At 53.6% G+C, this 25,962-nt stretch overlaps 9 protein-coding genes across 9 annotated transcripts; 2 read left to right on the top strand and 7 right to left on the bottom strand.

The window, feature by feature from the left end:
* Window positions 1–986: 986 nt before the first annotated feature.
* On the top strand, window positions 987–2,747 carry A1O1_05570 (uncharacterized protein; the record flags this gene model as incomplete). The annotated part of the gene is made up of 1 exon (XM_007726455.1): window positions 987–2,747. The coding sequence occupies one exon, from the start codon at window positions 987–989 to the stop codon at window positions 2,745–2,747; it is 1,761 nt and encodes a 586-aa protein (XP_007724645.1).
* Window positions 2,748–5,818: 3,071 nt separating this feature from the next.
* On the top strand, window positions 5,819–7,702 carry A1O1_05571 (uncharacterized protein; the record flags this gene model as incomplete). Its single annotated transcript, XM_007726456.1, has 1 exon — window positions 5,819–7,702. One exon carries the CDS (start codon window positions 5,819–5,821, stop codon window positions 7,700–7,702), a length of 1,884 nt encoding a protein of 627 aa, XP_007724646.1.
* Window positions 7,703–8,826: 1,124 nt separating this feature from the next.
* Window positions 8,827–9,744, bottom strand: A1O1_05572 (transcription elongation factor S-II; the record flags this gene model as incomplete). The annotated part of the gene is made up of 1 exon (XM_007726457.1): window positions 8,827–9,744. The coding sequence occupies one exon, from the start codon at window positions 9,742–9,744 to the stop codon at window positions 8,827–8,829; it is 918 nt and encodes a 305-aa protein (XP_007724647.1).
* Window positions 9,745–10,536: 792 nt separating this feature from the next.
* Window positions 10,537–12,660, bottom strand: A1O1_05573 (uncharacterized protein; the record flags this gene model as incomplete). Its single annotated transcript, XM_007726458.1, has 5 exons — window positions 10,537–10,634; window positions 10,688–12,156; window positions 12,210–12,447; window positions 12,500–12,568; window positions 12,624–12,660. The coding sequence occupies 5 exons, from the start codon at window positions 12,658–12,660 to the stop codon at window positions 10,537–10,539; spliced, it is 1,911 nt and encodes a 636-aa protein (XP_007724648.1).
* Window positions 12,661–15,162: 2,502 nt separating this feature from the next.
* On the bottom strand, window positions 15,163–15,639 carry A1O1_05574 (uncharacterized protein; the record flags this gene model as incomplete). The annotated part of the gene is made up of 2 exons (XM_007726459.1): window positions 15,163–15,300; window positions 15,370–15,639. The coding sequence occupies 2 exons, from the start codon at window positions 15,637–15,639 to the stop codon at window positions 15,163–15,165; spliced, it is 408 nt and encodes a 135-aa protein (XP_007724649.1).
* A 1,905-nt stretch (window positions 15,640–17,544) lies between these two features.
* On the bottom strand, window positions 17,545–18,343 carry A1O1_05575 (peptidyl-prolyl cis-trans isomerase H; the record flags this gene model as incomplete). Its single annotated transcript, XM_007726460.1, has 2 exons — window positions 17,545–17,901; window positions 18,224–18,343. 2 exons carry the CDS (start codon window positions 18,341–18,343, stop codon window positions 17,545–17,547), a joined length of 477 nt encoding a protein of 158 aa, XP_007724650.1.
* Window positions 18,344–19,364: 1,021 nt separating this feature from the next.
* On the bottom strand, window positions 19,365–20,699 carry A1O1_05576 (uncharacterized protein; the record flags this gene model as incomplete). Its single annotated transcript, XM_007726461.1, has 1 exon — window positions 19,365–20,699. The coding sequence occupies one exon, from the start codon at window positions 20,697–20,699 to the stop codon at window positions 19,365–19,367; it is 1,335 nt and encodes a 444-aa protein (XP_007724651.1).
* Window positions 20,700–21,549: 850 nt separating this feature from the next.
* On the bottom strand, window positions 21,550–22,789 carry A1O1_05577 (uncharacterized protein; the record flags this gene model as incomplete). Its single annotated transcript, XM_007726462.1, has 2 exons — window positions 21,550–22,233; window positions 22,289–22,789. The coding sequence occupies 2 exons, from the start codon at window positions 22,787–22,789 to the stop codon at window positions 21,550–21,552; spliced, it is 1,185 nt and encodes a 394-aa protein (XP_007724652.1).
* Window positions 22,790–24,084: 1,295 nt separating this feature from the next.
* On the bottom strand, window positions 24,085–25,565 carry A1O1_05578 (uncharacterized protein; the record flags this gene model as incomplete). The annotated part of the gene is made up of 2 exons (XM_007726463.1): window positions 24,085–25,402; window positions 25,468–25,565. The coding sequence occupies 2 exons, from the start codon at window positions 25,563–25,565 to the stop codon at window positions 24,085–24,087; spliced, it is 1,416 nt and encodes a 471-aa protein (XP_007724653.1).
* Window positions 25,566–25,962: the final 397 nt, after the last annotated feature.

A 25,962-nucleotide genomic window follows, 5' to 3' on the forward strand; every position in this document is an offset into this window, starting at 1 on the left:
TATGTTTCTTGACCTGCACGGACGCAGTTGTATCTGCTCTCCTTGACATGACTCCAACAACCTCGATCCTAAAAGAGACTGGCTATCGTCGCTTCTGCCGAAGGCCAAGATCGACTGATTGCCTCGACCTTGGCCAAGACAGCTGTCAAACGTCTCGCCACGGCAAGACACGCTGGCACCAGCAGGTCGCGCAGCTTCAACAGCCAGCTGTGAAACAAGCCCTGCAACAATAATGATATCGGACCCTCGAAAGTCCTCACATACTCACATACTCGCAAATCCCAAAAGGGGCATCGGGGCGATCAAGGAGTCCAACTGATTCAATAGCGTGTTTTCGACGTGCTAGTTCGCACCAATGCCACCCTCTCCCTCCTCTTCGCGTTGAAACTAACTATCTTGCCGAAAGCTAACATCAGCGACAGCATTCTCGATATCATGCAATCGTCAATGGAGAGCTTTCTCAATCGCGCCTGCTTTTCATGATGAGGTGGGTTGATCGAGGCCGCGCTTTACCCACTCTTGAGTCACCCCAGGCTTTCCTCGTTCTCACGGAGAATGATTGGGTCGTTGCGGTTCCAGTGTCTCTCCAACCCCACGAGCTAAATGTCATAGTCCCGTCATTCACGGGATGGGTCCTGCTAAAGTACACCCAGCACGGACTTTTGTAAAGGTCGTTGAAGACTGGTTGGCATTTCTCGGAAGATTGCGCGCTCTTCATGACATGAGATTGCACGCCCCCTTCCAGTTTAACGCGAGCAGGACGAGGGCTTGGTAAGGGGTGGGCAAGACGCCTCCGGCATTGGACTTATACGAGCCCTTCCTCGCCATGGCTACTTATTGCTCAGACCCTTCTTATTTTGTGTTTCAGCGTACTGCTCAGCACCCTGCTCTACGCCCGGCTTCATTCTGCTGTAAAAACAACTGAGGCTGGGTAATGCAGAACTACCAGCCAAGACCGGCATAGACAGTGTCTCTGGGTACGAGCCATGGCCGAATATACTCGCATTGGGGAAGCCGGGAGTTCCCACCGGCCAGACGTTGGGGACGAGTACAACAATGTCGACCGGCACGACTCGTTTGAACATGAAGATCTTCCGCTCCATGAGCAAGAGCTGGACGAGAAGCATTTGGCCACGATAGCCGAAGATGGCGACCTGTCCGACCCCGACTCCGACTCGGAGCTGGACGATATCCTCGATGTGGAGAAACAGAACCGACCCCTGCAAGGGGAACAAGAACAAGAGCGACCACGGTCTCGCCTCATGCCGAAATGGAAACAATACAAGACATACGGCTCGCTCGTCAAGTCATGGTGTATCGTAGCCCTGCCTCGCTTCTGCCAGCCGGGCGGGCTGCGGCTGAAAAAGGAACCATATCCCACCGCCTGGCTGGACGCTCTGCGCGGATACGCGGCGTGGATTGTGTTCCAATACCACTGCTTCAACACGTATGACCCGTCGTGGCGGCGACAGCCGTTCGTCTCCGTCCTCTTCGCCGGCCCTGGCATGGTGGCCCTGTTCTTCGTCATCTCGGGCTACGTGTTGAGCTACGGCCTGCTGAAGCACATGCGCACGCGCCAGTCGAGCGGCATGCTGGACAGTCTGGCGTCGGCCACGTTCCGGCGGTACATGCGGCTGTATGCGTCGAGCGTGGTGGCGACCATGTTCGCCTTCGTCCTGGTGCGGCTGCACCTGTACAACGGGCGCGGCCTGTGGGTGCCGACCTTCTTCGGCCAGGTCCGCGACTGGCTGTGGAACACCATCTTCTTCATCAACCCGCTCGGCGACGTGCGCGGCTGGTACCACGAGGGAACGCAGAACAGCAACTACGAGGGCGCCCTGTGGACCATCCCCGTCGAGTTCCGCGGCAGCATGATCCTCTTCGGCTTCTGTGCTGCCGTGTGCAAGCTGCGCACGCCGTGGCGCATGGGCCTGACCTGGCTCATCATTGTGCTGTGTTACCTGTGGAATACCGTCTACGTCGCCGAATTCCTCTACGGCATGTTCGTCGCCGACTTGTCTCTGCTCAGAAACCCGGACCGTGTGCGACGGCCCGGTGCACCACTTCCACCTCTACCCACCTCGCACGCGCCTGTCGAATCTGCCGGACTTGCTGCTGCTGCTCCTCACACACGCACAGGCTCGCTACGGAAGTGGAGCTGGCGTAATTGGAGCGGGAACTGGAGTCTTGTCAACCGCAAGGAGGACAACAACAGGAAAAGGAACCACCACCAATCAGGACGCCTACCACGCATCCTTAAGAACATCGGCTATATGCTTCTCTTCCTGCTGGGCATCTTCCTGCTCGGCCAGCCCGACGGCACGGACCTCGGTGTCTGGGGCCAGTTTCCGTGGCAATTCTTGAAAAGCTTCATCCCGATCTGGTACACCGACGGTGCCGAGTATTATTTTTACCTGTCCATGGGCGCCTTCTGTCTGCTGCTGGCTCTCGACTCGTTGCCGTTCTTGCAGCGGCCGTTGATGTGCGGCTTCAGCCAGTACGTCGGTGACTTGAGTTTTGGCATCTACGCGCTGCACCCGCCGTTGACCTGGGCCTTTTATATCGGGTTCGCCGACCCGATGCGTGCCAAATATCTGGGCGACTCGCCGCTCGCGTACATCCCCGGCTATATCTCCATGACGCTGCTGGTGTTCACTGCCGCGGATTATTTTACTCGCTTGGACAAGAAGATTGTCAGATTGGGGAGGTGGATCCAGGTCAAGTTATTTAGGAAATGGGGTTGCTGAAGATGAAAACGGACGGATAGAGAGGAGAAGATTGACGAGATATGAAAATCGGTAGTAAGAGGGAGCCATCTTGCTGTATATAATATGCTCAGCACTGAAACAATATGATTTTGTGGAGAGACGAGATTGCAAGATTGCTGCTGTTGAGACGGTAATGATGCGTACAAGGGGACAGCATGACCAAAATCAGGACTCCATGCCGTGCCGAGAATCAGAATCGAGGTAAAGCCGACGTCGAACGTGTTCTTGGGGACCCAGCTGGCCGGCTCGAGGCTCGCTGTGATCCGTAACATCAGGCCTTCCCATGGCCGTCCACCACCGGAAAGGTCTTCGTCGGTATTGTGCGGCCGAGAAGCACCTTGGGATGGGACACTCCCATCTCGACCACCCGGCCCGGCCGTCCCGTGCCATACCGACTCCGGACTCGGAAGCTGGGCGATGCAGTAGTATGCATTTTTCGTGGCCATGCCATGCGTATGGAATTTGAGAGGTTATATGGGGTGGTCAACGGCATCGATGGCGTGAGCATGTGGGGGAGATGGGTAAGGGACGAATGTCTCGTAAGGCAACCCGAAGATGTCAAGTTCAGAGTGTCATTGGTTGAGCCTCGCTTGTTGCCTCTCAAGAATGCTTCCATATCCGTCGTCAATAGTTTTCAATTGTGCCTCTGAAAATCCATGTCTCGATAGCGGTAAGGACACTTGTTCCAAGACCCCAGAACACATGTGACGAAGTCGAGGACGGCGAATCGCCAATGACGAAGGTAAAAGGCGTCCGTGTCGGAAGGCTACCTTTCAGAGACCACCGTAGCAGAAACGGTGCTCTCGCAAAGCTTAGCGATGCTGTACATTGAGGCGAGACGGTCATCAGCAACCAAGGGAAGGCGCTGAGTAAAGAGAGATCCATCGACTCCCATAGCCTGCTCTACTCCAGGTCCAGTCTTGGATTTGTTACCGCCTGATGAGCAGGGAGAGGTGCTATCGCTCGGTGTGGGAAGATTGGTTTTTATGATCCTCGTAGTCATTACTGTCGGTACGTAGCGGCCGTCTGGGTGCGACGGCGGATCTGAGTCTGGGACACTGCCTGCTTTGGACGTCTCCAACAATGCTGGAACGTAGACGGGCCTCCACTCGAGCACCGAGACAGTCTGGCCGCGATCAGTACGGCGGCGACCGCCATTGTTATCACCTGTGTCGCGGCCGTCGCTGCCGACCACGCCAGACTTGACGGGCTCTGTAAATCTTAAGCGGGTGGCGTATCCTTCACACTGAATACCAAGACGCAGACATGCTTTGCAGTTTGGCTTGGCTTGATCGCACTGGTATCCAGACATCAGTACAATTGACCGGCGCAGCCGGTTCATCATTGTCGATAGACCATCTGTAGATGGCCCCCGCACAGATTCATACCTTGACGCGCCGTTGACGGCAAGTATAACAGCCAGTCCTCGTCCTTGTGATGGTCGTCTTCTTGGTCCAAGACGTCGAGAGGTTCATGGTTCTGACAGGGCAGCAGATAGGGTTACTCCAAAAGCAACCAGAATGAAAGAGCTTGTGCTTTTGACAGAGACAGCGTGGTCAGTATGCACCCCATCGCCTCGGTTTATGTATTGTCTGGCACCGAGTACGTTGGCGGGGTCTCAAAGTCAATACAAATGGTCGAAGCCAAAGACAGCTTCGATGTGTCGGTGTCGACCGGTTGAAAGCCTTACCGGGTCAGAAGCAAGCGGGAGCACCGGGCATAGTCACCGCACTGCTTGAACCTTGTCATCCCTTATCTTGCAGAACGGCAATTCGATCGAAAAAGCTATCCAGCATCCAATCATCTCCGATTTTGCCGAAATGCCCGAGGCATCAGGCAAGATGGGTCGGGAAGTTGGAGACCTGATGTGAACTCAATTTAATGTTTTGGCGAATTCACCTACCTCGAAGAGCTAGTCGGTGAGCTCAGTTGCCGACTTCATACCCGTCCATTGTGTACGAGAGAGCTAGGAGGTCCGCAACAAGACCAGTCCAGATCGCAGGCGGGTAAGAGAACGTCCGGTCCTACAGAAGGCATATTGGAGAGTACGTCCGCCTGACCTCAGGGCTGTAATCCTGCCATGCAGTGCCGCTGATCGGAGACGGCTCGACAGCAAAAGCAAAGGCAAAGGCGGTACGGCAGAGGAAGGTTGATTGGAGGATCGACGGTCTGCTGTCACTTAGGACGTCGACTGAGCACACCATGACCGTGATGATGTACTAGTATGGGTTGGACAGTTAGTTAACTGACACGAAGATTGAGATCCAAGCCGTGATTACCTTGATGGCAGGAAGTAAGAACGTTGGAGACGAAGCAAAGACTTGATGCAGACCTGGATACCTTAGAGGAGCCTCGGAGCTCAACTTGAAGGAGAGCCACTGCAGGCCGAGAAACTTCACCGTATACTTTTGCAGTCACACAATGTACACCCCACCGTAGATATGCTGCACGATACACGCTCCACCGTACATATCTCGTTCTCATGCCGCGTCACCCACCGGCAGATGGACGGAAGCAAGGCATCAAACATTTCTCTTCTCCTGGTAGATAGATCTCTTACAGCTTTGAGAGTAGGCCGCCTTCCAATTCATCCTCCCATGTCTACTCTGCGTGCTCTTATCGAGGAGGATACCGGTTCAGGCCTCTGACATAACATATGCTCGAAAGACCCCGGATGATTCGGCCCGGGCAGCAGAAGTCCTGTACCAAGTTCTCCACAAGACCTACTTCTTAGTAAGTGACAGAGGGTAGGCTACATCAGGCAACTACCGAAGGTATAATACCGTATCGAACACCTCAACTCTCCTCGGGCCAGTCTCGGGTTCCCTCACAACCGACAGGGTTGGGGATATCTTAGCCGTCCCCCCGCTTTACTCTCCCTCGAGGGAGAAACTTTGGGAAACCTTTGGGAGAAACCTTGGGAGAAACCTTGGGAGAAACCTTGGGAGAAACCTTGGGAGGAGAAACTTTGGGAGAAACGTCTACCAAGGTTTAAAGCAGGCTAGACAGAAGTGAAAGGGACAAGCCACCCCGGGACACCAGAAGTGACAATGCCCGACCAGATGTCTGAACCGGTGATCATTATCGGCGCTGGTCTGGCGGGCCTCGTCGCCGCTTACGAGTTGACTCGCCAGAACATCCCGGTGACGATAGTCGACCAGGAAAACGAACACAACCTAGGCGGTCAAGCGTTCTGGTCACTCGGGGGCATCTTCTGCGTCAACTCCTCCATGCAACGTCGGTATGGGGTCCGAGACAGTCATGCGCTGGCGCTGGCGGACTGGATGAACACGGCACAGTTTGACCGGGTACCGGGCCAAAAGCAGCCAGAATTCTCATCAGATGCCGACTCAGGCAAGGCCATCTCAGAGTCGGATTCGTCGACGGACGAAGACGGAAACAAAAACAAAGACCAGGATCCAGGGAAAGTCGACGATCAAGACTACTGGGCGCACCAGTGGGCCGAAGCATTCGTTGACTTCGCGACCCACAAGATGGAACGCTACCTGAACGACATGGGCGTCAAGTTTTTGACAGTCGGCTGGGCCGAGAAGGGCGCCGGCCGGGCCGACGGGCACGGCAACTCGGTTCCACGCTTCCATCTGACATGGGGAACGGGGCCGGAGATCGTGAAGGCCTTTGCCGAGCCTGTTGTTCAAGCAGCATCAACATCGACATCGATAGGTACCAGAGAGGCGAACCAGCAACACCAAGCCCGACAGCCCCTAGTCACGTTCCACTATCGCCACCGCGTCGACGAGCTGATTCTAGACGAAACCTCCGGCGCGGCGATCGGGGTGCGCGGCCAGATCCTCGAACCGACGGATCTAGCACGCGGGATGGCGTCGTCACGGACGAGCATCGACTCCTTCTCGCTGCGCGGGCGAGCAGTGGTAATCGCGACGGGCGGGATCGGCGGGAACATCGACGCGGTGAAGCGCAACTGGCCGACGACACGGCTCGGGCCCAAGATCCCCGCGTCGTTTGTGGTCGGGGTGCCGGCGCACGTGGACGGACGGATGCTGGACATCGCGTCGACGGCCGGGGCGCGCCTGACCAACATGGACCGCATGTGGCACTACACGGAGGGCCTGAGGAACTGGAACTCGATCTGGCCTGCGCACGGAATCCGCGTGATCCCCGGTCCGTCGTCGCTCTGGCTGGACGCGACGGGCCACCGGCTGCCCCCGTTCCTCTATCCCGGATGCGACACGCTCGCGACGCTCAAGCACATCTGTGCCACCGGCCACGATTACTCGTGGTTCGTGCTGAACCGGCACATCGTCAGCCGTGAGTTCGCCCTGTCCGGCTCCGAGCAGAACCCGGACATCACGGGCAAAAGCTACCTCCAAACCCTCTTGCAGCGGTACTTCTCCCGCAACGGCACGTATGCGGTGCAGGATTTCTTGAAGCACGGCGAGGACTTTGTCGTTGAGGACGATTTACCTGCGTTGGTCGAGGGCATGAATCGTCTGGCGCGCGAAAGGGGTGGGCCTGTGCTCGAATACGATGCCATCCATGCAGAGATCCTGGCGCGCGATATGCAGATGGACAACAAGTACTCGAAAGATGCGCAGGCCATGCTGATCGCCAACACGAGGCAGTATTGGCCCGAACGGTTCCGTACCGCGAAGCCGCATAAGATCCTCGATCCCGCGGCCGGCCCGTTGATCGCTGTCCGCATGAACTTGCTGACCCGCAAGAGTCTGGGCGGATTGCAGACGAATCTGGAGGGCAATGTCATGCATGTCAATAATCAACCATTCCCAGGTCTTTATGCTGCCGGTGAGGCTGCCGGGTTTGGTGGCGGCGGGATGCATGGCTATGCTTCTCTCGAAGGGACCTTTTTGGGAGGTTGTATCTTTTCCGGTCGAGTCGTTGGAAGAGCTCTGGCGACAAGAATCTCAGGAGTTTCTGGGGAGTCAAGGCTGTGATGTATTGACGTATATTATAATTCGGTGGTGATTTGATATATGGAGTCGTTGACTGGCCACTCCCTCACGATACCCAGAACATTCTCCTGAACCGCTTGACATGAGGTGAGTATTTGGACATGACAAGCCAGCGCTTTATTTGGGGTTGAATTTGCAAACCATGTCAGCCTTGCCCCTGATTACGGGACTAGGTTGGGCGCGGCTCTCCCAAGGGTTCCCCTGACAGCGAAGAAAAGTATATTTTTCTACATCGAGGTTTTTGTTGTCTTTCGATCAAGACTTCTATTCTGATAGACTGTATCGTATGTCACTCAACACTACCAGCAGATCGCCTGGTTCCTACCCGGCATCCAGCCCAGGAACCGTGGTCAATGCTTGACCTTCATCTGAAAGGCCCAAGGTACATACATTACAGCCTTATCAGCATTAAACTCAGCATCAGTCTCAACGGAGGAAACCCATTTTGGTATACGTGGTGACTACGGTGAGACAGCACGGCATCAGACCAGGAGACCATAGTTCTCCGTAGCCTAGCCCGGATCTGTAATATAACATGAAGAACAAGGGGCCCGGCGGAGGTCAAGTGGGATCATATCTCATTGTAATTTTGATAGTAGACAAATGCCCAAATCATCTGATCAACTCGGGTAATAGTGGTAGGAATAGCAATAGTCATAGCAATGCACGCTTCTGCTCTTCACCGAGAGGACTGCCAGCCTCGACGTTTTCGCTGTTTCAACCAAGTAACTCCACTGGCATCCATACCAAGTCCACCAAGGATGGATGTGAAAGAAGGGTTCGTCTTCATCCCGTCTTCGTCCCCGGCCTTCCTTTCAGCAGCAACATTGAGTCCCCTGGGGCGATATTCGGTGGTCGACGAAAGCTGGATGCCGATCCTGTATCATGCGCCTGATTCTCTTTTTGAATTGTGAATAATGCAAGACTTGACTGGTACCATGGAGTCCTCCAATCCCAGGCCCAAGACTGGTGCAACCAGACCACTGGCAAGCAAGCTCCTTGCCCCAAAACGACAGGATAAGATGTCGACCATGCAAGCAGGACGGATGGGATAGAAACCAATCATTCCCAAGGCAACTCAATTGCTGCCAGAATGGTCTTCCTTTTCAAGAAAACTTCCACCGATTCCCGCAATTCAAGCACTCGCAGAACGTGGTCATCGGTTCATCAGCACTTCTCGTCTGTGCCTGCGAGTAGCTGACTTTCTTCTGGTGGCATTTGCCGCACTCGAGACTCGTACTGACGCTCTTCTCCTCTTGCGCGACCATGGCGTTGTTCATGTTCTCCTTGGCGATCTTGATCTCCTCTTCCCGCTGCTGTTTGGACTTCATCTCTTCGTGGGTCATGCTGACGAACCGCACCGCCGTCACCTCTCCGCTCAAAATTCTCCCGCGCAGACCGGGATTGGATTTGTTCTTAAGGTTTTGGTACAGAGAGCGGATCTTGTCCTTGTACACGGGCGAGTTCGACGACCCTTTTGCATCCGGCAGGTTCAGAGCGGCGGATTCAATCTGCTTCGCGAGTTCTAGGATCTGCTTCATCGGCAGGTCCGATCCTAAACACAGCCCGTCGTACATCAGGCCTATACAGTTGTTCCGGGCCGAGTCGTTGGTGAGGTCGTCGCGCGGCACTTTGTCCACTTTCCAATTCCTCTTGTCCGGTGCGACGCCCGGGCTGCTGGCTTTGGGGGTGGGAGTGGCTGCTTTGGGTGCCGGTGAACTCGTCCCATTCGATCTCGCCCCTACCGGGGTTGAAGTCCCGCTGGCCAGCTTCTGTTCGTTCACCACATGTCTCCATCGGCTGATGATTTCCGAGGCGAGCTGTGCGACTTGCGGGTCGATGTTTGGCACGCCTTTGACTTTGTTCACGATTTTGCCGATCCCAGTGGCACGTAGCAGCTCTTCGCTCGGTCGGACGTTCGCCTTAAGGTCGCGTAGAATAGTTATAATGTTCTCGGACGGTTCTTTTCCCGCGACGGCCTTTTGTAAGGCAGAGCCTTTTGAGAGGATTTCTCGTCGGTCCATATTGAAGGAGGGGATGTAAGGGTTCGGTGATTGACGCGAACGGCCGTCGAGCGAGCCACGGATTGAGTGGAAAGACTGGAGAGAATTAGAAAGGAGGTTTCGTCCTATTTACTGTTTTGGTCAGCAATTGCTTCTGAATCGTGGCCATGGTCTAGCCACACCACGGTCGCGCCGAGAAAGAAGACGGCAGTCCCAAAGCGACTTGCGCCCGTCCCTAACACCCGAGCTCCGCCATGCTTGAATACGGGGAGTCAACAGGTGGGCTTCGTCTCAGCATTGTGCAGGCCGACAGCCCTCAGTGCTGGAAACACAGCCTGGGCACAATTGTGGTCGCACGGGAACGAAGCGGGCAGAAGGCAGACAATGCTCCTTACCTCTGCGCAAAGACAATCTCCGTCTCAACAGACTGTCGACTCTTGCAAGCTTCGATACAGGATGTGGAATATGCAGCAATCGTAAAACAGGAGTGAGAAGAAGAAAATGCGGGCGCAAGCGATGTTGAAGTGAGGCGGGCGACTGAGTCAATACGAACTTGAAGTTGAAGTTGAAGTTCAATGGAGCGCCGCTTTCGGTCACCAAAAGAAGCGTCATTTGAATCCGGTCACCAAGCAAGATATTACAAAAAGACCAATTCATCACAGATTGAGATGGATGGATTTGTATTCGATTCAATACTATTCCAGACTCTTCAATCTGCTTATGATACCCTGATCGATCGACTCCATGCTTCTTCCCTAATCCCAAATCCCAAATCCCAAATCCCACAAACACTATACGCGTTTGACCCTAGTACTAGTATTCTAGTCGCACCTCCTGACCCTTGACACGGCCGATCACAATATCGGCCGCATATTTGGGAATCACCTCGTCGTCGTGAAGCATCTCGAATTCTGCGCATATGTTAGTCTAGCTTGCGGTGTTCATGGTAGAAGATCACTCTTACCTTCAGTAGCGTCTTTGCCCATATGGCTGAACAGGGCTTGAGGGCCGCCGGGGTGCTCGTCCAGCCAGTTCGTGACATCCATCACCACCCCCTTGACGGCGATCCACAGGTCATCCTTTTTGTTGTGTTTGGCCACTTCCTCCAAACTGAACTCTTTCTCCGGCACTTTGAAGGAGCTTAGATCATTGTGGTCCTTCTTCTTGCCAGGATCCTGGCTCTTGTTGCCATCCATGACGGGAGCAGCACTCTTCTGAGCCTGCTGGGAGGTCGTTTCGGTACCAGCCGATCCTCCAGAATCTCCGGCACCTCCACTGCCCCATTCGACGGAGATCTTCCCGGGGCTGTTGGGATCGATGTGGAGCGAGATTTGGCCGAGACGCTGGGACGCTCCAGTACCGCCTGCAGCCGTGAGTTTGTTCAAGAGGTACTGAGACGCCGATGCACCCGCCACACGACCATACACCACACAGCCGAGAAGCGACGAACCACCGAGCCGATTGGCACCGTGGACACCACCTGCAAGTTCACCACATGCAAACAGAGCCTCGAACGGCTTATGCTCCTTGTTGAGCACTTGGGCCTTGTCGTTGATCTCCATGCCACCCATGGTAAAGTGCAGGACGGGCTCCATCAGGGCCACATGGAAGGTGTCATTGATGTCCATGGGCAAGTTGTGGAAATACTTCTTGCCCCAGGGGTCCTTCTTCTTCCCCTCGGCAATGGCGTTGTACTCCTTGAACTGTTTGTCGAGAGCTTCCTCGCCGCAGCCGATCTCTTTCGCCAGCTCTCGCCCGGTCATCTTCTTCATCAGACCACGTCCTGAATAGTGTCGGGTGTGGAAATCCAGGATGTTGGACGCCTTGGAGTTCAGCACCAGTCGGATGGGCCACTTTCCTTTCTCCTTTTCTTCCCACATCTTGCCAGACACGTAATCACGGTGGCCCAAATCGTCACAGAATCGCTGCCCGTCGCTGTTGAGAAGGATCCCTCCTTCGCCCCGGAGGGCCTCGGCAGCCAAGAACTTCCATTTTGAATGGGGATCCTTGGGATCAACCAGACCGGTAGGATGCACTTGAACCTTGTCCATGTCGATATCATTCGCACCGATGGCCATCAGCATCTTGTGTCCATCGCCAGTGGCGTGAGTGCCGTTGGTCGATGACAGATCGAAGGTATCCGGCCGCCATTTCTTGAGGAGCGAGTTTGGTCCAAAGTCTGCCGCATAACCACCAGTGGCGAGAATAACAACACCATCAACGGAGTGTTTTTCACCGTCATATTCGTATGTGACACCAGTGACGAGGTTGCCATCGTGATTCACGGAGGTGACTTTGGCCTTCTTGATGACCTGAACCCGGTCCGGGTCGGATTCGCAGAGCTCTTCTAATCTTTGCATAAGCGCGTATGTAATTGCCATACCCGGGAATTTGGCATCGTGTCCTCTGTGGGTTCGGGGGAAGGAATGGCCACTACATACTCCTGTTAGCTACTCTTCCTCATACTAGTTGCAAAGCGCACATACCCCAGACGCGAAACAAGGGTCAGGTCGAGGTTGAAGACATCCTGTAACCACTCGACCGCGGCTGCGGACTGGTATGTGAGCACTCGGATCAGATCCGGTCTCGCCTTGTCACGGGCTGATTTGAGAGTATCCTCGTAGAACGCTTTCACGCTGTCGCCAATCCCGAGGTCGACTTGGGTTCGGGTTAAGGCACCGTTGATGCCAGATGTGGCCTTGGTGGAGTTTCCTCCGAAGAAATCTGTGGACGCGGTCAGGATCTACCGCAAGGGGTAGGATTGATGGGCACTGACTGTTCTTGTCCAGGAGAAGCACACTGCCTCCATTGAGGTATATGGTATGGGCGGCGCTGAGACCGGACACTGCATTGCGGTCAGATGTGTCCAGACAACACAGCACACGGGGGTGTAATCTTACGGCCACCACCAACAACAATAACACGAGGACCAGGCATCTTCGGACGGCGGGAAAGGATTGTGAGGGTCTGCGAGGCGAGTAGTAGCAGATGTAAAAGATGGGGATGATGAAGATGGAACGGCTTTTGAAGGAAGACAAAGGGATCGATCACCTGGCCGAGCTACAGGGAATTGTTTCGATGGATGGATGTTCTCAGGTCGGTCGGCCGGTCAGTGCGAGGTGTTTGTCTGAAGTACCGTCAAAGCCGCTTTGGCCGCAGCTGCGCAGAAGGCAGAAGTGCAGGTGACTGACTGACTGATTGATTAATCGATGATGGATGGTGATAATGAACCTCGGCACCGACGGGTGGATGAGCGCTGACGAGACGAGACTGTAAGGGCAGAGATGATAATATGCTGCTCCTGACTGGTGCCCACAAATTGACTCTCTTTAACTAATAAGGTTAACGTACTAGGTACCTATTATGAGAGCAGTAGACGCTGAACTTGGGCTGCACGCCACTTTGCCAGTGAACCTCAGTAACGAAGCCCCGGATTTACTGGCAGTGCTAGTAATGATTGGAGTAGCCTCGACATCTGCTAATAGGGCATGAAAGAGAAATATACCTCTCTCTGTCTAGGAAACATCATCTGATCCTGAGCGACCAGGCAGTGGCTGTGGCTGACAACTGAAGAGCCCCAACAGGCTCGCTGTTCTCTCCACCGAGGAGATACTAGGGCGCTGTCTCCCCTCAACGCTGCGGGTGGTGTCACGCCCGCCTAAGCCCCAGTTTCGCCCACAAAATCCCCAATCGGCCCTAGAACAAGCCCGAACTCTCCCCCGCGCGGCGAACAATCGTTGAAATCGCCCCCGAGAGCAACGCCTGAGTAGTTCGCACTTCACATGCCAGTGCCTCGGAGAGTTCACCTAAGGAACCCCCTGTCCATCACTCACCCCGGGCGCCCGCAGTCCGCCCTTCATCCTCAGTCTGACCGTCGGCATGTCTCCGAGTTTGCGGGCTTACTGGCATGTGATAATATCGCCTCAAACAAAACTCTTGATATCACGAGGACCACTGCATGATTTCTGACATCCAGTGGAGTGTTCGCAGATCCAATTGCATTCAAGTTCAAGATATATGACAACATCCAATCAAAGCATATTCAAAGGGGTATCATAACATATACGACAACCATCCACGCCAGTCTACTCCAGCACCGTTGCGATATAAATATAAGCCACACCTCTCTGAGCGACCCTCGTTCCTAACCTTTGTCGTAGTTGGTACTTCTTATCAGATCAACCTCTGTAGCGGCGGCGAGCCACGCGATGTCATTCTTCGTGGCACCATTCAATCCTCCTCTTCTTCAACGCAGCCAAGATGATACCCTTGGATTTGTGACCATCCGTGATCGCACTTGGCAGGCTGTTCTGCCACGGCCGAGAGCTCGGCATGTCTCCGGGTCGCAGCGTTGTAGACCGGTACCAACGGTATCTGTCCAACCAGTTTTTATACCAAGATGCTTGGCGGATGGTTCTGGCAGACGTATATGGAGCGGTGGATATCCAGTACGATTGTCTCCCACAGCTCCCTCGCAGCAGGGCGTTATGAGGCCGACCATTGAATCGCCGTTCTGTTCCTCAGCCGACAACAGCATGCGCATACACTTGTAGAGTGCAGGATATATTCGTATTCTCTGCTCTCTTTCCATCAGCTCCTCCGCTGCTCGCCATCCGTCCGCATCGATGGACTTGACACAGCAGTTGCGGAGTGTCGTGACAGTAGGGAGACGCTCGAGGTAGGTGAGCGGAGACTCGAGCCCGACGACGCTGCGCCCAGGTGTTGCGCAGTCTGCGAATGCCTGCTCTCGTTCTTAGGCTCTTTGTAGAACATGGTGAAGCGAAGGGTCTGGTATCTCATGATCGCGGGGGGTTATCATGACCTGGACCTTACGCAGAACAAGGCAATGGCGTGACGTGGGGGAAAACGAAAGAGGTCGAGCGAGTAAATGAATGCCTGGGTTTGGCGCAATGGAAAGCGACACAAGACAAAGAAGGAATGTCTATACTCAACGCCAGGAATAATAAATATTCGACGGGACCAAAGTGAGTATTTGTACCTCTCGTCAATCATGGTTCCTAATTCAGCCGTGGGCCCGTACTACAGATAGGGAAGTCGCCCGCGCGCTGAGATCGATGATGCACGACGATGAGTGGAGGACGGAGGGAGGAAAGAAAGCTAGGGAGAATTCGGGTTCGGGGAAGAACTCGGAAGACTGTCGACACTCGTATTCTCGTAATTTGCACGTGATATCACATGATTATGCCAAGTGTCAGACTCGATTGTATGCTCCGCCGAAGACTGCTCTGGCCGACGACGCGGCTCATCTGAAATGATTGTCTGCCACTCACTGCATCACATCCCATTGTTCCCTGTTCAGTGTAACGATCGACTTGATGGAGCGTGCCGTCGGATCAAACCGTGGTAGAAGAAGTCGTCCTCTTCCCGCTAAGCCCACCCTGCGGTGGCATCCCGAATGCTCTCCTCCAAACTGGCCCATCATGGTCGACCGAATCGCTTCAAGATCTCTTCGGCCCTCTCATTTCCGACCTTGCTAAGGTCCTTGCCTAGAGCAGGAATGTCATCCATAAAATGGTGGGATGGGTACAGCTCTCTGAACACGGCGAGTATGTCATTCTAGTTGAAGGGGTAAGCAAACGAGCATAGCCGCTCACTGTTGACATCCGGATATATGAGTGCCCCAACATGGATCCGAGCATTGTCCTGGCCATTGACATAGTATTGAGGTGGGTTGAACTTGAGTTGCTCCTGGCCCTTGAATCCATTCCAAAGTGCTTGAACCCATCCGACTGTACTTGGTGCACCTTGGTGCTGTGGAGATAGCACCCGACCAATGTTACAGCTGGGCAATATCGCGTTCAGGACGACGCCCGGTTTGTTTTCTTTCATCCAATCCCAAGCACCTAAGGCTTCCCCTTGAATTGGCCCGAGCTCTAGAGCTGCCGGAGGAGCCATTGATGAGGACCCAACCGCTACGAGAGAGCATACGGTCGAGAAACATTACATCCAATCTGGCTACACCCCGTCTCCAGCTTGGTCATATTCTGACAACACAACCCCTCTCGCCTATACAGTTACAGTTCTGTTGTGGGTTATTGGCATTCTGTCTGCAGCTTCAAGTTGTTCATTCGAGGAGACCAGGAAACCCAAGGACGGCTGATATGGCCAGGGTCGAGGCCCGGCACGAGCCTTCCCTGGCCGACATAGCACAGACATTCCTCAACAAGAAACTCGCTGGCTTCTCTCGCTCAGCTCACACACACACACACTTGTCTGACATGGTCTGCATTGGTTCTAGGCAGTGTTCTTCTTCTCCGAGAGGACAACCGTCTCCGAACGAAAGGACACATCATCCACGTCAGCTTGAGCTTGAAGCTTAGATTGCGCACTGCTGGACGATTACGTGGCCCAAAGCAAGAGCGACGCCTCACACAATAACCAAAGGAGCAAGGGGGCGGCAGGATTGAGGAATGACGGTGGCCCCCACAACGTTCCACTAGCGAATGACGACAACGACAACAACAACCACGACGACTACGGCTGGACCCTGCTAGCTGCCGAATTGGAAGACAAGATGGGCCATCTCTGGCTTCCTTCTCTAACAGACCAATGGCGCCGTGACTGGCAGCGGTCCATGATTCGACAGCAGCAATAGGAGCAGCAAGGTCTTCTGAAGATCGGGGTGCCCATGAAACGGCAGCAAGCTACTCAGGCAGATCTACCTGGGGCAGACAATCCGCATGAACGTTCCCATAAACATGCATACAGAAGGGAGCAGAAGCAGAGTCGATCCAACGAGACAACCACTGTCGAGGAGAGGAATGAGGGGGATCTTGAAGTCGACATCGTAGAATACCTGATCTTGAGGAACGCAAGGGATTCCTTGCCTCGGATCGAAGGGCCACCGACAAAGAATGAAGTGACTTGGGGGACGTTCGAGAGTAGTAACATCGACAGACACTGATGTCTGATATATTTTAAGTTGGTACACATCCACACCAGGTGCTTTTTCTTTCCCACTTCCGGCTGCTCATCAAGTCCTGGCTCTGGTAGCGTGGTATCAGATGCGGCTATCCAACCCCTATCTTCATTTTTCTCTTCGTCTCCTGTTGTTGCGCAGGTTGGATATCGTTGGGCGTCAACCTGTCTGTGCCTACGCCAGAAAGAGAGACTAGAGCTCCTTGCTCCTCGCTCCTCGTTTTATGACCATCCCTGCACCTGTCTCTTGACTGGTACCGGCGGGATTTTATCACATGTCGGCCTTGTTCCGTCTCCACTCCATTGGATTTCTCGGAGCCTGGTCCCATGCCGGGATAGGAGGCGGCTGGATGCCATCATGAATATTTGTGTGGATGGACGATGAGAATGAGGGCGGCGCGAGTGTGTGTCGAGGTCATAATTCGAAATGCTGAATGAGAGCCCCCGGCCAGTATAACAGAGGCATGTGTGTCGGAAGAACATGTCGCTGAGTAGTATGTATGTCCTTCATCCGCGTCGCTGTTTGGGTAGGGACGCCGACGAACCTGTCGACCGCCGGTGGTAGATGCGTTGACCTGCCTTGATCCCAAGAATAGAGGCATTCGAGCAGACTCACTCACGATTCTTCCACGAAGAAGAATGAGCATGAGCCCAACCCAACCCAACAGGACACTCCCCGCCTGACTCTCATCCATCCATTGATTCAGGCAATGCAATCTACATTTTCCGCGCAAACTCCATGTTCTCAATCCATGCAGTGGTGCACCATATCAGACCAAATATGCCGGTTCCAACACGGTCCACACCGGCAGTCACAGCCACAGCATTTGGAGAAGAAGAAGCTGTGTACCACCTACTACCAACTAGAGGATGTCGGGATGTCTACAACTCCCCACACTCGGCAATCCGAACATCAAGAACCGGCCGTTCCCCTTGTCCACGCCCACCGGGCCCCGCGGTCCTCGTGTTCTCAATCATGCGCACGACATTCATGCTCTCCTGGTCCGCGACCTGACCGAAGACGACGTGCTTGTTGTCCAAGTGCGGCGTGGGCGCACAGGTGATGAAGAACTGACATCCGTTCGTGTTGGGGCCGGAGTTGGCCATGGACAACATTCCCGCGGCGGTGTGTTTGTGTTGGAACGATTCGTCGGGGAAGGCGGCGTTGTGGTAGATGCTCGTGCTGCCGGTGCCGTCTGAGTGCAGGAAATCGCCGCCTTGGATCATGAAGTTTTTGATCTATCAACGTCAGATGTCAGCTTGGCTGATCAAGTCTGAGTCTGAAATGTGCGTGGCACACAGCAGACAGCACACAGGTACGGGGAATTGGGAATGGGGAATGGGGCAGGTGTTATGAGAGATGTGACTGAGATTCAATTCGTGTCGGGTTGGCTTTTGGGTGCAGCAAAACGGTCTGAGAGTTGAGGTTGGATCAAGGAGGAATAGAAGGATTGAGGGAGGTTCAATTTCGAGGAGAAACAATGCTCAGACCGTGCCTCGTCGATGCCACGTCGTCTCGTTGTATATGTGGTAATACTGCAACGGTGTTCCTGATACGTACCACACGATGAAACCTGCTGCCTTTATACCCTTGCGGGCGGCCAGCGACTTTATGTTCGCCGGTGCAGAATTGTCTGAAGTTCTCGGCTGTTTTGGGCACAGTGTTGGCAAAGAGATGCATCTTGATCCGGCCTAGGGGTTCGCCTGCGTCGAGGAAAAGTGCGTTAGTCGTCGGCACTTACAAATCAACATGGCTTTATGCTTGGGGCAATGAATGCTTTTGGTGGACGAGAACGCGTTCAAAGTAAAGGAGAGCAGGTGTTCAATGTGGAGGAAATGAGCCGTATCATAGCCCGGCGCAGTGCGAACTGTATGCATAGCAGCCACGAGCAGAGCGGTGTGTGCAACCAAGGACAGATCCAGCGTAGCCTGGCTGACAAGAAGAAGGACAACGACCAGAGAAGAGATATCCAGCTGGTGACCACACAATTCTTAAGCTTGCATCTGATAGCATTTCCCACCGTCTGTGACAGCTGACGCATATCTTCAAATAAACGGTCTGGGAACAGCAGGAATGGCAGCGAAAAAGCGGCAAGAGCAGCACTTACCACCAAGCGTGATGTCGAAGAAGACAATCGGTTCACCCTCGCCAGGCATGGGAACGGGGATTGTTCCTGATGCCATTTCCAAATCTTCTGAGACCAGTGAAAAGCGGGTAGCCTTGGACAAGCGGACGGAAGCTGGATACGCGAAGCAAGACAAGTGCCGCGAAAGCTCGTAGCGGCCTGATGAACGTCGTCTCTCAAGTGGGCAAGGACAAATATGAGAGGTTGGGATGCTCGATGGGTGAGTGCTGATAGTCTTTGGACTTCTGCCGTGAAAAGCGACCTTCCGTTGATTCACAGTCACTCTCTGCCGTTGGTTACTCCTTTGCTGCTGGTTAGGGAGGGAATCGTAGAAGTAGTATTTGGTTGAAGACGTTGTAGAAAACAGATGGAAGATTGTATCAAATTTAAGGTAATTTATATTCGCGAACAATACTCTAAATGACGAAACTTACCGGAGCAGAATGGATAGTTTCTTTGACATTACAACTTATATGGTCTACCATACATAGGTACCTCCTACAAATCAATACAGTCATGATTATTGAGCTGACACTCGTTCATCCCTTTCTGAATATCTCTCTCTCTCAAGGTCTCCTACGCAGCAATCTCCTGTCTCTTACACTCTCTTTTCCAGAACTTGAGGCCTTTCTTCTTTTTCGGCTCGGCTGTCTCGAGCGGAGGCGGCACAACATAGGCCGGTCTTCTCGAGCCTAATTCCCCGGTAGACACGACCCCATCAGGCCATCGCGATGCCGGAATCTCGCCGATTTTCGTGCTGGCAGTCATGAACGTCATGGTCGAAGACGGTCGTGCATTGCCGTTGCCATTGCCATGATTATGACCATGTCTAAGTCTAGGCCGTGTGTCGAGAGGGATCTTCGGAGGCCGAGGCGGCGGTTCAACGCTCTCAACCTGCATCCCCGTTGCTGGGGTGTCGAAAAAGTCCGCAGGCACTATCAGCATGCTAGGTTGTCTTTGAGGCCGTGGATTTGTATCTGATGTCTGTCTCTGTCTCTGGAACGGCGGGTGCTCCTCTGGTCTGCAATCTTGGGATGTTTTCCGCCGTTGAGGTTGTCGGTCACCGGCCTTGTAAGTACCCCTGAAGTCCGCTTCATTGTTCTCTGCATCATCAGACCGCTTCCGAGTATGTGAGTCTTGTGGAGAGGCGGATGAGCTGATATTGGATGGATTCGACTGGCTTCGAATATGCTTCTCGGTCTTTGCTCCTTTGACCTTCTCACCCCTTGCTTCTTTGGATCCTTCTATTTTCCTGGCGGTTGCTGCTGAGATGATCAAAGATCCGCTCTTGGACCTCACCCAGCCTCCACGCACGAGGAGCGGGGCAGGAGATGGTCGTTTCGATGTTTTGGAGAGTGACGCCGAGCTCCCCTTTCGACTGTGGGGGATCTGACTCTTCTTGTCATTGAACATTTGAGTCGCGTTATCAGTGAACTTTTGTCTCTCCTTCGGCTCCAACGGCAGTCTGGGCGTTGAAGCAACGCTGAGGCTTAGCCGTGACTGGAGTTGACCCAGAGCTGCCAGGGTGTCCAGAGCAGCAGTTTCGGAGAGAGTGAACAATGCTTTCTGGGACATGGCTTTCGAATGCGGGTCTGTCGACAGTGCATGATTGATCAGATTGATCAACCCCGTATTGAGAACCAGCAGAGTATGTGCCAGAGTCGAATGAGCTGTACTGTCGCCAACCTCGAAGCGGTGACCGAACTTGACCACATTGTGATCGTATTCTTGTTGGATCTGCAATGGTCGGCTCTTGAGGGAATCTTGGATCCATTCTTCTTCCTCCCATGGTCGAGGAGGTCTCGCGCTGGTCTTTCGTTTCTTTCCGCTTAGGCGGTGGAACACTTCCAGACCACTCCCGAATGCTGAGATGATGGATGCCACGACAGAAGCTACATCGATTCCACCCATGATGCTAGAAGTGGTCGATTCTGGTGGGGATGTTGCAGTTCCCTTATACAAGCCCGGCGCTGGGTAAAACTTGGAAGACTTATACTAGCACCCGTCAATTGAATGGCTAGTTACAACAGAAAGGCATCTAGAAACTGGGGCGTCTGGGTGTATAAGTCATTCGTACTAGATATGAGGATGGCCGGAATCAACGACTAGCAGGAACCCTGCATGTGCTCGTGCAAAGCTTCAAGTCCAGATGGTCGACAACAGTATTGTCCGTTCCTAGGTTCAGGCACATGTGTCAGAAGAGAACCGGATGTCATTGAGCTGGAATCGAGGGGGAAAAGGCCGTTGACTAAGGTATCGAGTCTGAGATGTGACTGGTAGAAGATACCGAGCATCAACCAAACCAAACCAACCACATACAGCCAGGCGACCAGGGCGCAATTGCAGGCGCTTGTAGACCGGCAGGTTCATCGAATGGCCGGAGAATGGAGAGAGAAGAAACATGCATGTAGCCGAGGGGGTCTCTCATGCCGTACCTTGACGAGTCAATGATCAGTCGAAGCACAAGCTGGAAGGGAGAGGCATTGAATGGTCGACAGAGAACAAATCATCATTGCAGACAGGAGAGAACAAGAGCAAAGGGCTAGGATGGTGACCAAGAAGACTGAGTAAGTCTTTGGCTTGCGCTCCATGGAATCTTCGCCTTTTGTGCCGTCCGTCAATCAATCATGTAGTCATTCCTTACGCGGCGTAGGGTGCTATAACAGACTTGTGTACATTGGAACCGTTTCAGCCGAACAGACAGACATCCAAGCCTGACCCTGACATGACCGCAGCTCCATTCATATTGCATGGAATGGCTTCATTTGCCCGCCTTGGGCCCTGCCACACCTGCACCGATAACACTGGGCAATTCCTGGCTGCCCATATTGTACAACATCCCAATGACCCCGGCGATCAAGGCTGCCATCACCACCCCAAACCCAGCGAATAGAATGAACGGCACGCTAATGTCCTTCTTCTGACACGCTGCGCCTCCCCATTGGACAGTCTTCTTTGTGCCGTCTTCATTCACACGCACCAGTGTCGTGCCACATCGGCATTTGAAGCAGTTTGTATGTGCTAGGTAGCAGGAGCCGTGGCCCGAGCAGGAGTTGGTGGTGTTCTCGCATGCAGATTGCGAGGCGAAGCATGCGGGGATGACAGAGGGAAGCGTGGTATTCTTGCTGGCATCGGGCGCAGCCACAGTGTCAAAAGAAACGGCATCCGTAGGAGTTGCCGATGGGAGATCGAGAGGTTCTTCCTCCGACTTTTGCGGTGCACGTGCCTGGTACTGGTGCGCAGGCTTGTCAACGGCCTTGGAGAGCTTCGACGGCAGCAGGAGGAGTGTAGATTCGATGTTTTCGGTGGCTGACAAGTGTTTAAGAAGGCGGATCAAGGGGGGCAGGTAGTCTTTGACCTCGGACGGGTTCGTAGGTAGGTAGGTGTAGAGAGAGAGGATGATGGGGATGTCAGAGATCTCCGACGAGGCAAGGCATAGCCGTTCCTGTAAAGGCCAAATCAGTCAAACGTACATCTCAACAGTTTCGCTTCATTCATACATTCCCCAGCGGATACGAGAAGATCACTTCCACTCCTTTGCTGTTGGGCGTGTTGAGGCCTGTGGGCACAAGGTATTCGCAGGTGAAGTCCTTCTTTTTGCGGTTCGGAATGGCCTTGAAGTCCGTGAGCAGGTCTTTGGTCGGTTCTTGTATCCACAGATCAGGCATGACATTGTCGAAGTCGTGGACCTGCATGTCCACTCCTGATATTCTTATGAACAGCCTGCCCGGTGCTTCTCCAGCCTGTACATTTTGGAAGAGTGGCTTTTGGTAGCCCCCATATGAATGGATGTCTTCAAGTATCCTTTCGTCCGTGACCCCCAGGTATCGCTCGGCTGTGAGATCTCTTCTTCTTGCGATGATCGCGCTGGCCACGTCGGAATCAATCATTGACGTGGAGGACGAGGCGACTTTGGAGTCGACCGTGAATAGATACCCGCCTTGAGCTGCGACATTCTGCAGCAGCACCGCGCAGGGCAGGAGAGCAGCGAGAGCCTTCATCTTTCCAGTGCCAGCTCCTGGATAAGCCGATTATCACGACAGCGGCAGGAAAGGAGTGCTGGAGTCGCCCTCGAGAATGAATGGGGAAGATTAGTTCGGCCTGTCAAAGGACAAAGGTCCAAGCGCAGCTTGACATGGTACAGAGGATCGTAGATAGTCGACATGTACACAGTAGTACGTACTAAGTACCTACTAGTTCACTAGACAAAGGTATACAACTTTTAGTGTCCCCTAAGGAGGAGTTGCTAAGAACTTAGCCTCGTTAGATAGTACTAATTAGTACGTAGATATGCAGGTGTACAACCGCTCCTCTTTTTTCTCCCCTCTGTCTCTCTCCCACCCACTGCTCAGTATACCTAGTAACCAAGGTCAATACAATCTATCATACAAAGAAAGGATGGAGGCAACGTCGGCTGCCATTGACACAGGGTACGCGAAAGGTGGCAAGGTGAAGTGAAAGGGCAGCATGACGCCGACAAACAGCCGAACAAAGGACGCGTTACTGCAGTTACTACGGCAGGTGGTGCGAAACAGAAGCACAGGCTATTGGGAGAGCTTAGCGTCTCAATCAAGAGGTGCCAGTGTTCGTTTACCGCTTCCAGGCTGGAGGTACGTTTGAAGATGTACTCTCCAACACGGCTGTCTTTTAAATCCCAGCTTTTCGGCCGTGGTGATGGACAAGAAGAAGCCAAATCCGAGCAAGATCAACATCCTCCGAGATGCTCAAGCCAATGCATCACGACCGATACACATATTTTGTCGCTCGCGATAAAAGCAAAGCGCTCCGAGAGTTGATCGCCAGCAGCCCATCGGCAGAGAGAGGTCTGCACAACTCTGACAAGAAGGCGATACTGGACGCCCATCAAACCCAAGGCGAAGGTGCTGTCAGATCGGAAGACAGGGCCGGTGAAGGCACAGGAATCTGGAGGTACAGTGAACCTTGGATAAAGCGATCACATAATCCGAGCAATATGATGGTAGGCATGTCCGTAACATCGTCACACGTGTTGACTATCGCTGCTTTCGCTCCACAAAGCCACCGAGATCAAGTCGCCTACGAGATTCGAACGTGGTCAGATAATCTTGACAGACGCTCCAGACCAATTCGAACTCTCCCAGGCTACATTGAGGAAGACGCCCTTTTCATCCCGGAGCAGAGCAAAGTTTACTCCGCCCAGATCACCACCGGTGTGACGAACAAAACAAATCGGGCACGCCGGTTATAACAAGATATCAACCACAGGTCGAGGATTCCCAAGCACAAGTGCGTGGAATTCACATCTTTCTAGGACACATCACTTTTCTCCATCTCCCTCTTCCTCCCTCGCGCCAACCTCTCTACGTTCCTTCTCATCAGAAGCATCGGTCGTTGAGTCTTCTGTGGATTGTGGTTGCTCTTTCAATGCAGGAGTCTTCTTCGTTTGCTCGGGCAAGAGAAAGCCAGATGTTGGTCTGCGTCGTCTCAGTGGTTCATACCATTTCGTAGCATCGGGGATACCGTAAGCTTTGGTGATTGCAGGTTGGCCGATCAGACTCTTGGCCTTGGGGGAGTAGACGGCAAAGACGTCGAGGCGCAACTTGCCGCGGTCCCCCACAAACTCAATGTACCCTATGATGTGGCATGGGTCGCGAGCATCCGTATGTGCGGCTTTGGACTGGCCCATGGCCCAATGTAACCGGAACACCGCACAAGCCGAGTCAATGGCTGCTTGGTATGTCATTGACCGGACGGCGTCACGGTAGCCCTGCCTTGAAGCATGTTCTCCATACTCGCCGCGTAAGAATGGTAACATTTTCTTCATCTCACTTTCCGAGGCCCTTCGTATGGGGAGCTTGTTCTCTTCCTTTTCCTCTTCAGTGGCGGGTCTCGCCCGTGGACGTGCCATGTACAGCGGGCTCAGCTTACTCGCGCTGCCGCCCAGATTACCGTTGGAATTGCCGGTGGGATTGAAGCGATCCTGCAGCCGAGCTTTGGTGATTCGGTATGACACGGTCCAGAACTCTTTCAGGCCGTGATAGAAGGCTTTCGAGAGAATGATGGGATGAAATGCGCGGTCCAGTCTGCTGCCGAAACTGTCGGGCAGGCATCGCCACACGAGCACAGCTTCGCCGCCGGGCTTGATCACAACATACGGTACCTCGTAGACTGGCGGCCGGTTGAGAGGGACAACAAGTTCCAGATTCACCCGCATGTGTCCCGGCCTGAGGACCTGGAAGAACTGGGCCAATTGTTCTTGTTTCCTCGCTTGCTTCTCGGTCTGTTGGGCAACCTGCACCTTTATGTCATGCAGGAGTTTCTTGTCCTGTTGTAATCGTTGGAATGTCTTCCATTCAGGGTCGTCCGGTCGGTAGGGTGGTCCCCGTCGCTGACGGATATATAGAAGAAGTGGTATGCTGATTTCGTCCGGTGGGAAGTCGGAGCCGGACAGGGACTTCGAGAGGCCATTCTGCTGCGGTCCAGAGACTTTCGACAACCCTTCAACCCGGGACCGCGCCTGCTCCGAGTCGGCCTGTGCGGGTTTTACATCCTGCTTCTTGGGGAAAAGATGGCTGGCCGTGGAAATCACACAATAACTAATGATAAAACTGGTCAAGACGCGGGAAATCGATGGTCTGCTGGTTGACGTTAGAAATGTGCCCTCGTCAAGTCGATCGTGTCCGGCTAGTGGGCCACATACTTGGACTGTCGTATCACCGACACTCTTTGCAAGGCAATCTGGCCATTCTGGAGCGGTACACGCGCTGTCCGCGATTGACGGAGCAGGGACTGAAGCATCGAGTTGCATCAGATGCGGACATTATTGTAGCGGAGGAAGTTGGACGATTGACTTCGCCCGCGTTGAGGTGCGGTGGCAATGATGCCTTGAGGACTTGTTGCTCGCGACTCTAGGATATGGATATTCGCTTCATGGGTCTAGGTCTCTGGCACGACCGAGAAGTTAGTCTATCTGGTGTTGGACAGTCTTGTGGTCATTAGTGTTGAGATGTGAAGTTAGAGCACTTGAAATCTGTGGGGGACGAATTGACTGTCGGTTGCGGCTGCGGAAGGCGAGGCACGTGAAGAGAGAAGAGAGAACAGCACAAAAATGAGGTAAGCAAACCCGTGTGCTTGTGTGGTACCAACGTACAGTAACTTATTTTAGTAAAGTAGTATGCGAGTGCTTCACCTTGCT

Source organism: Capronia coronata, assembly GCF_000585585.1.
Source record: "Capronia coronata CBS 617.96 chromosome Unknown acBCG-supercont1.4, whole genome shotgun sequence".
NCBI lineage: Eukaryota > Fungi > Ascomycota > Eurotiomycetes > Chaetothyriales > Herpotrichiellaceae > Capronia > Capronia coronata.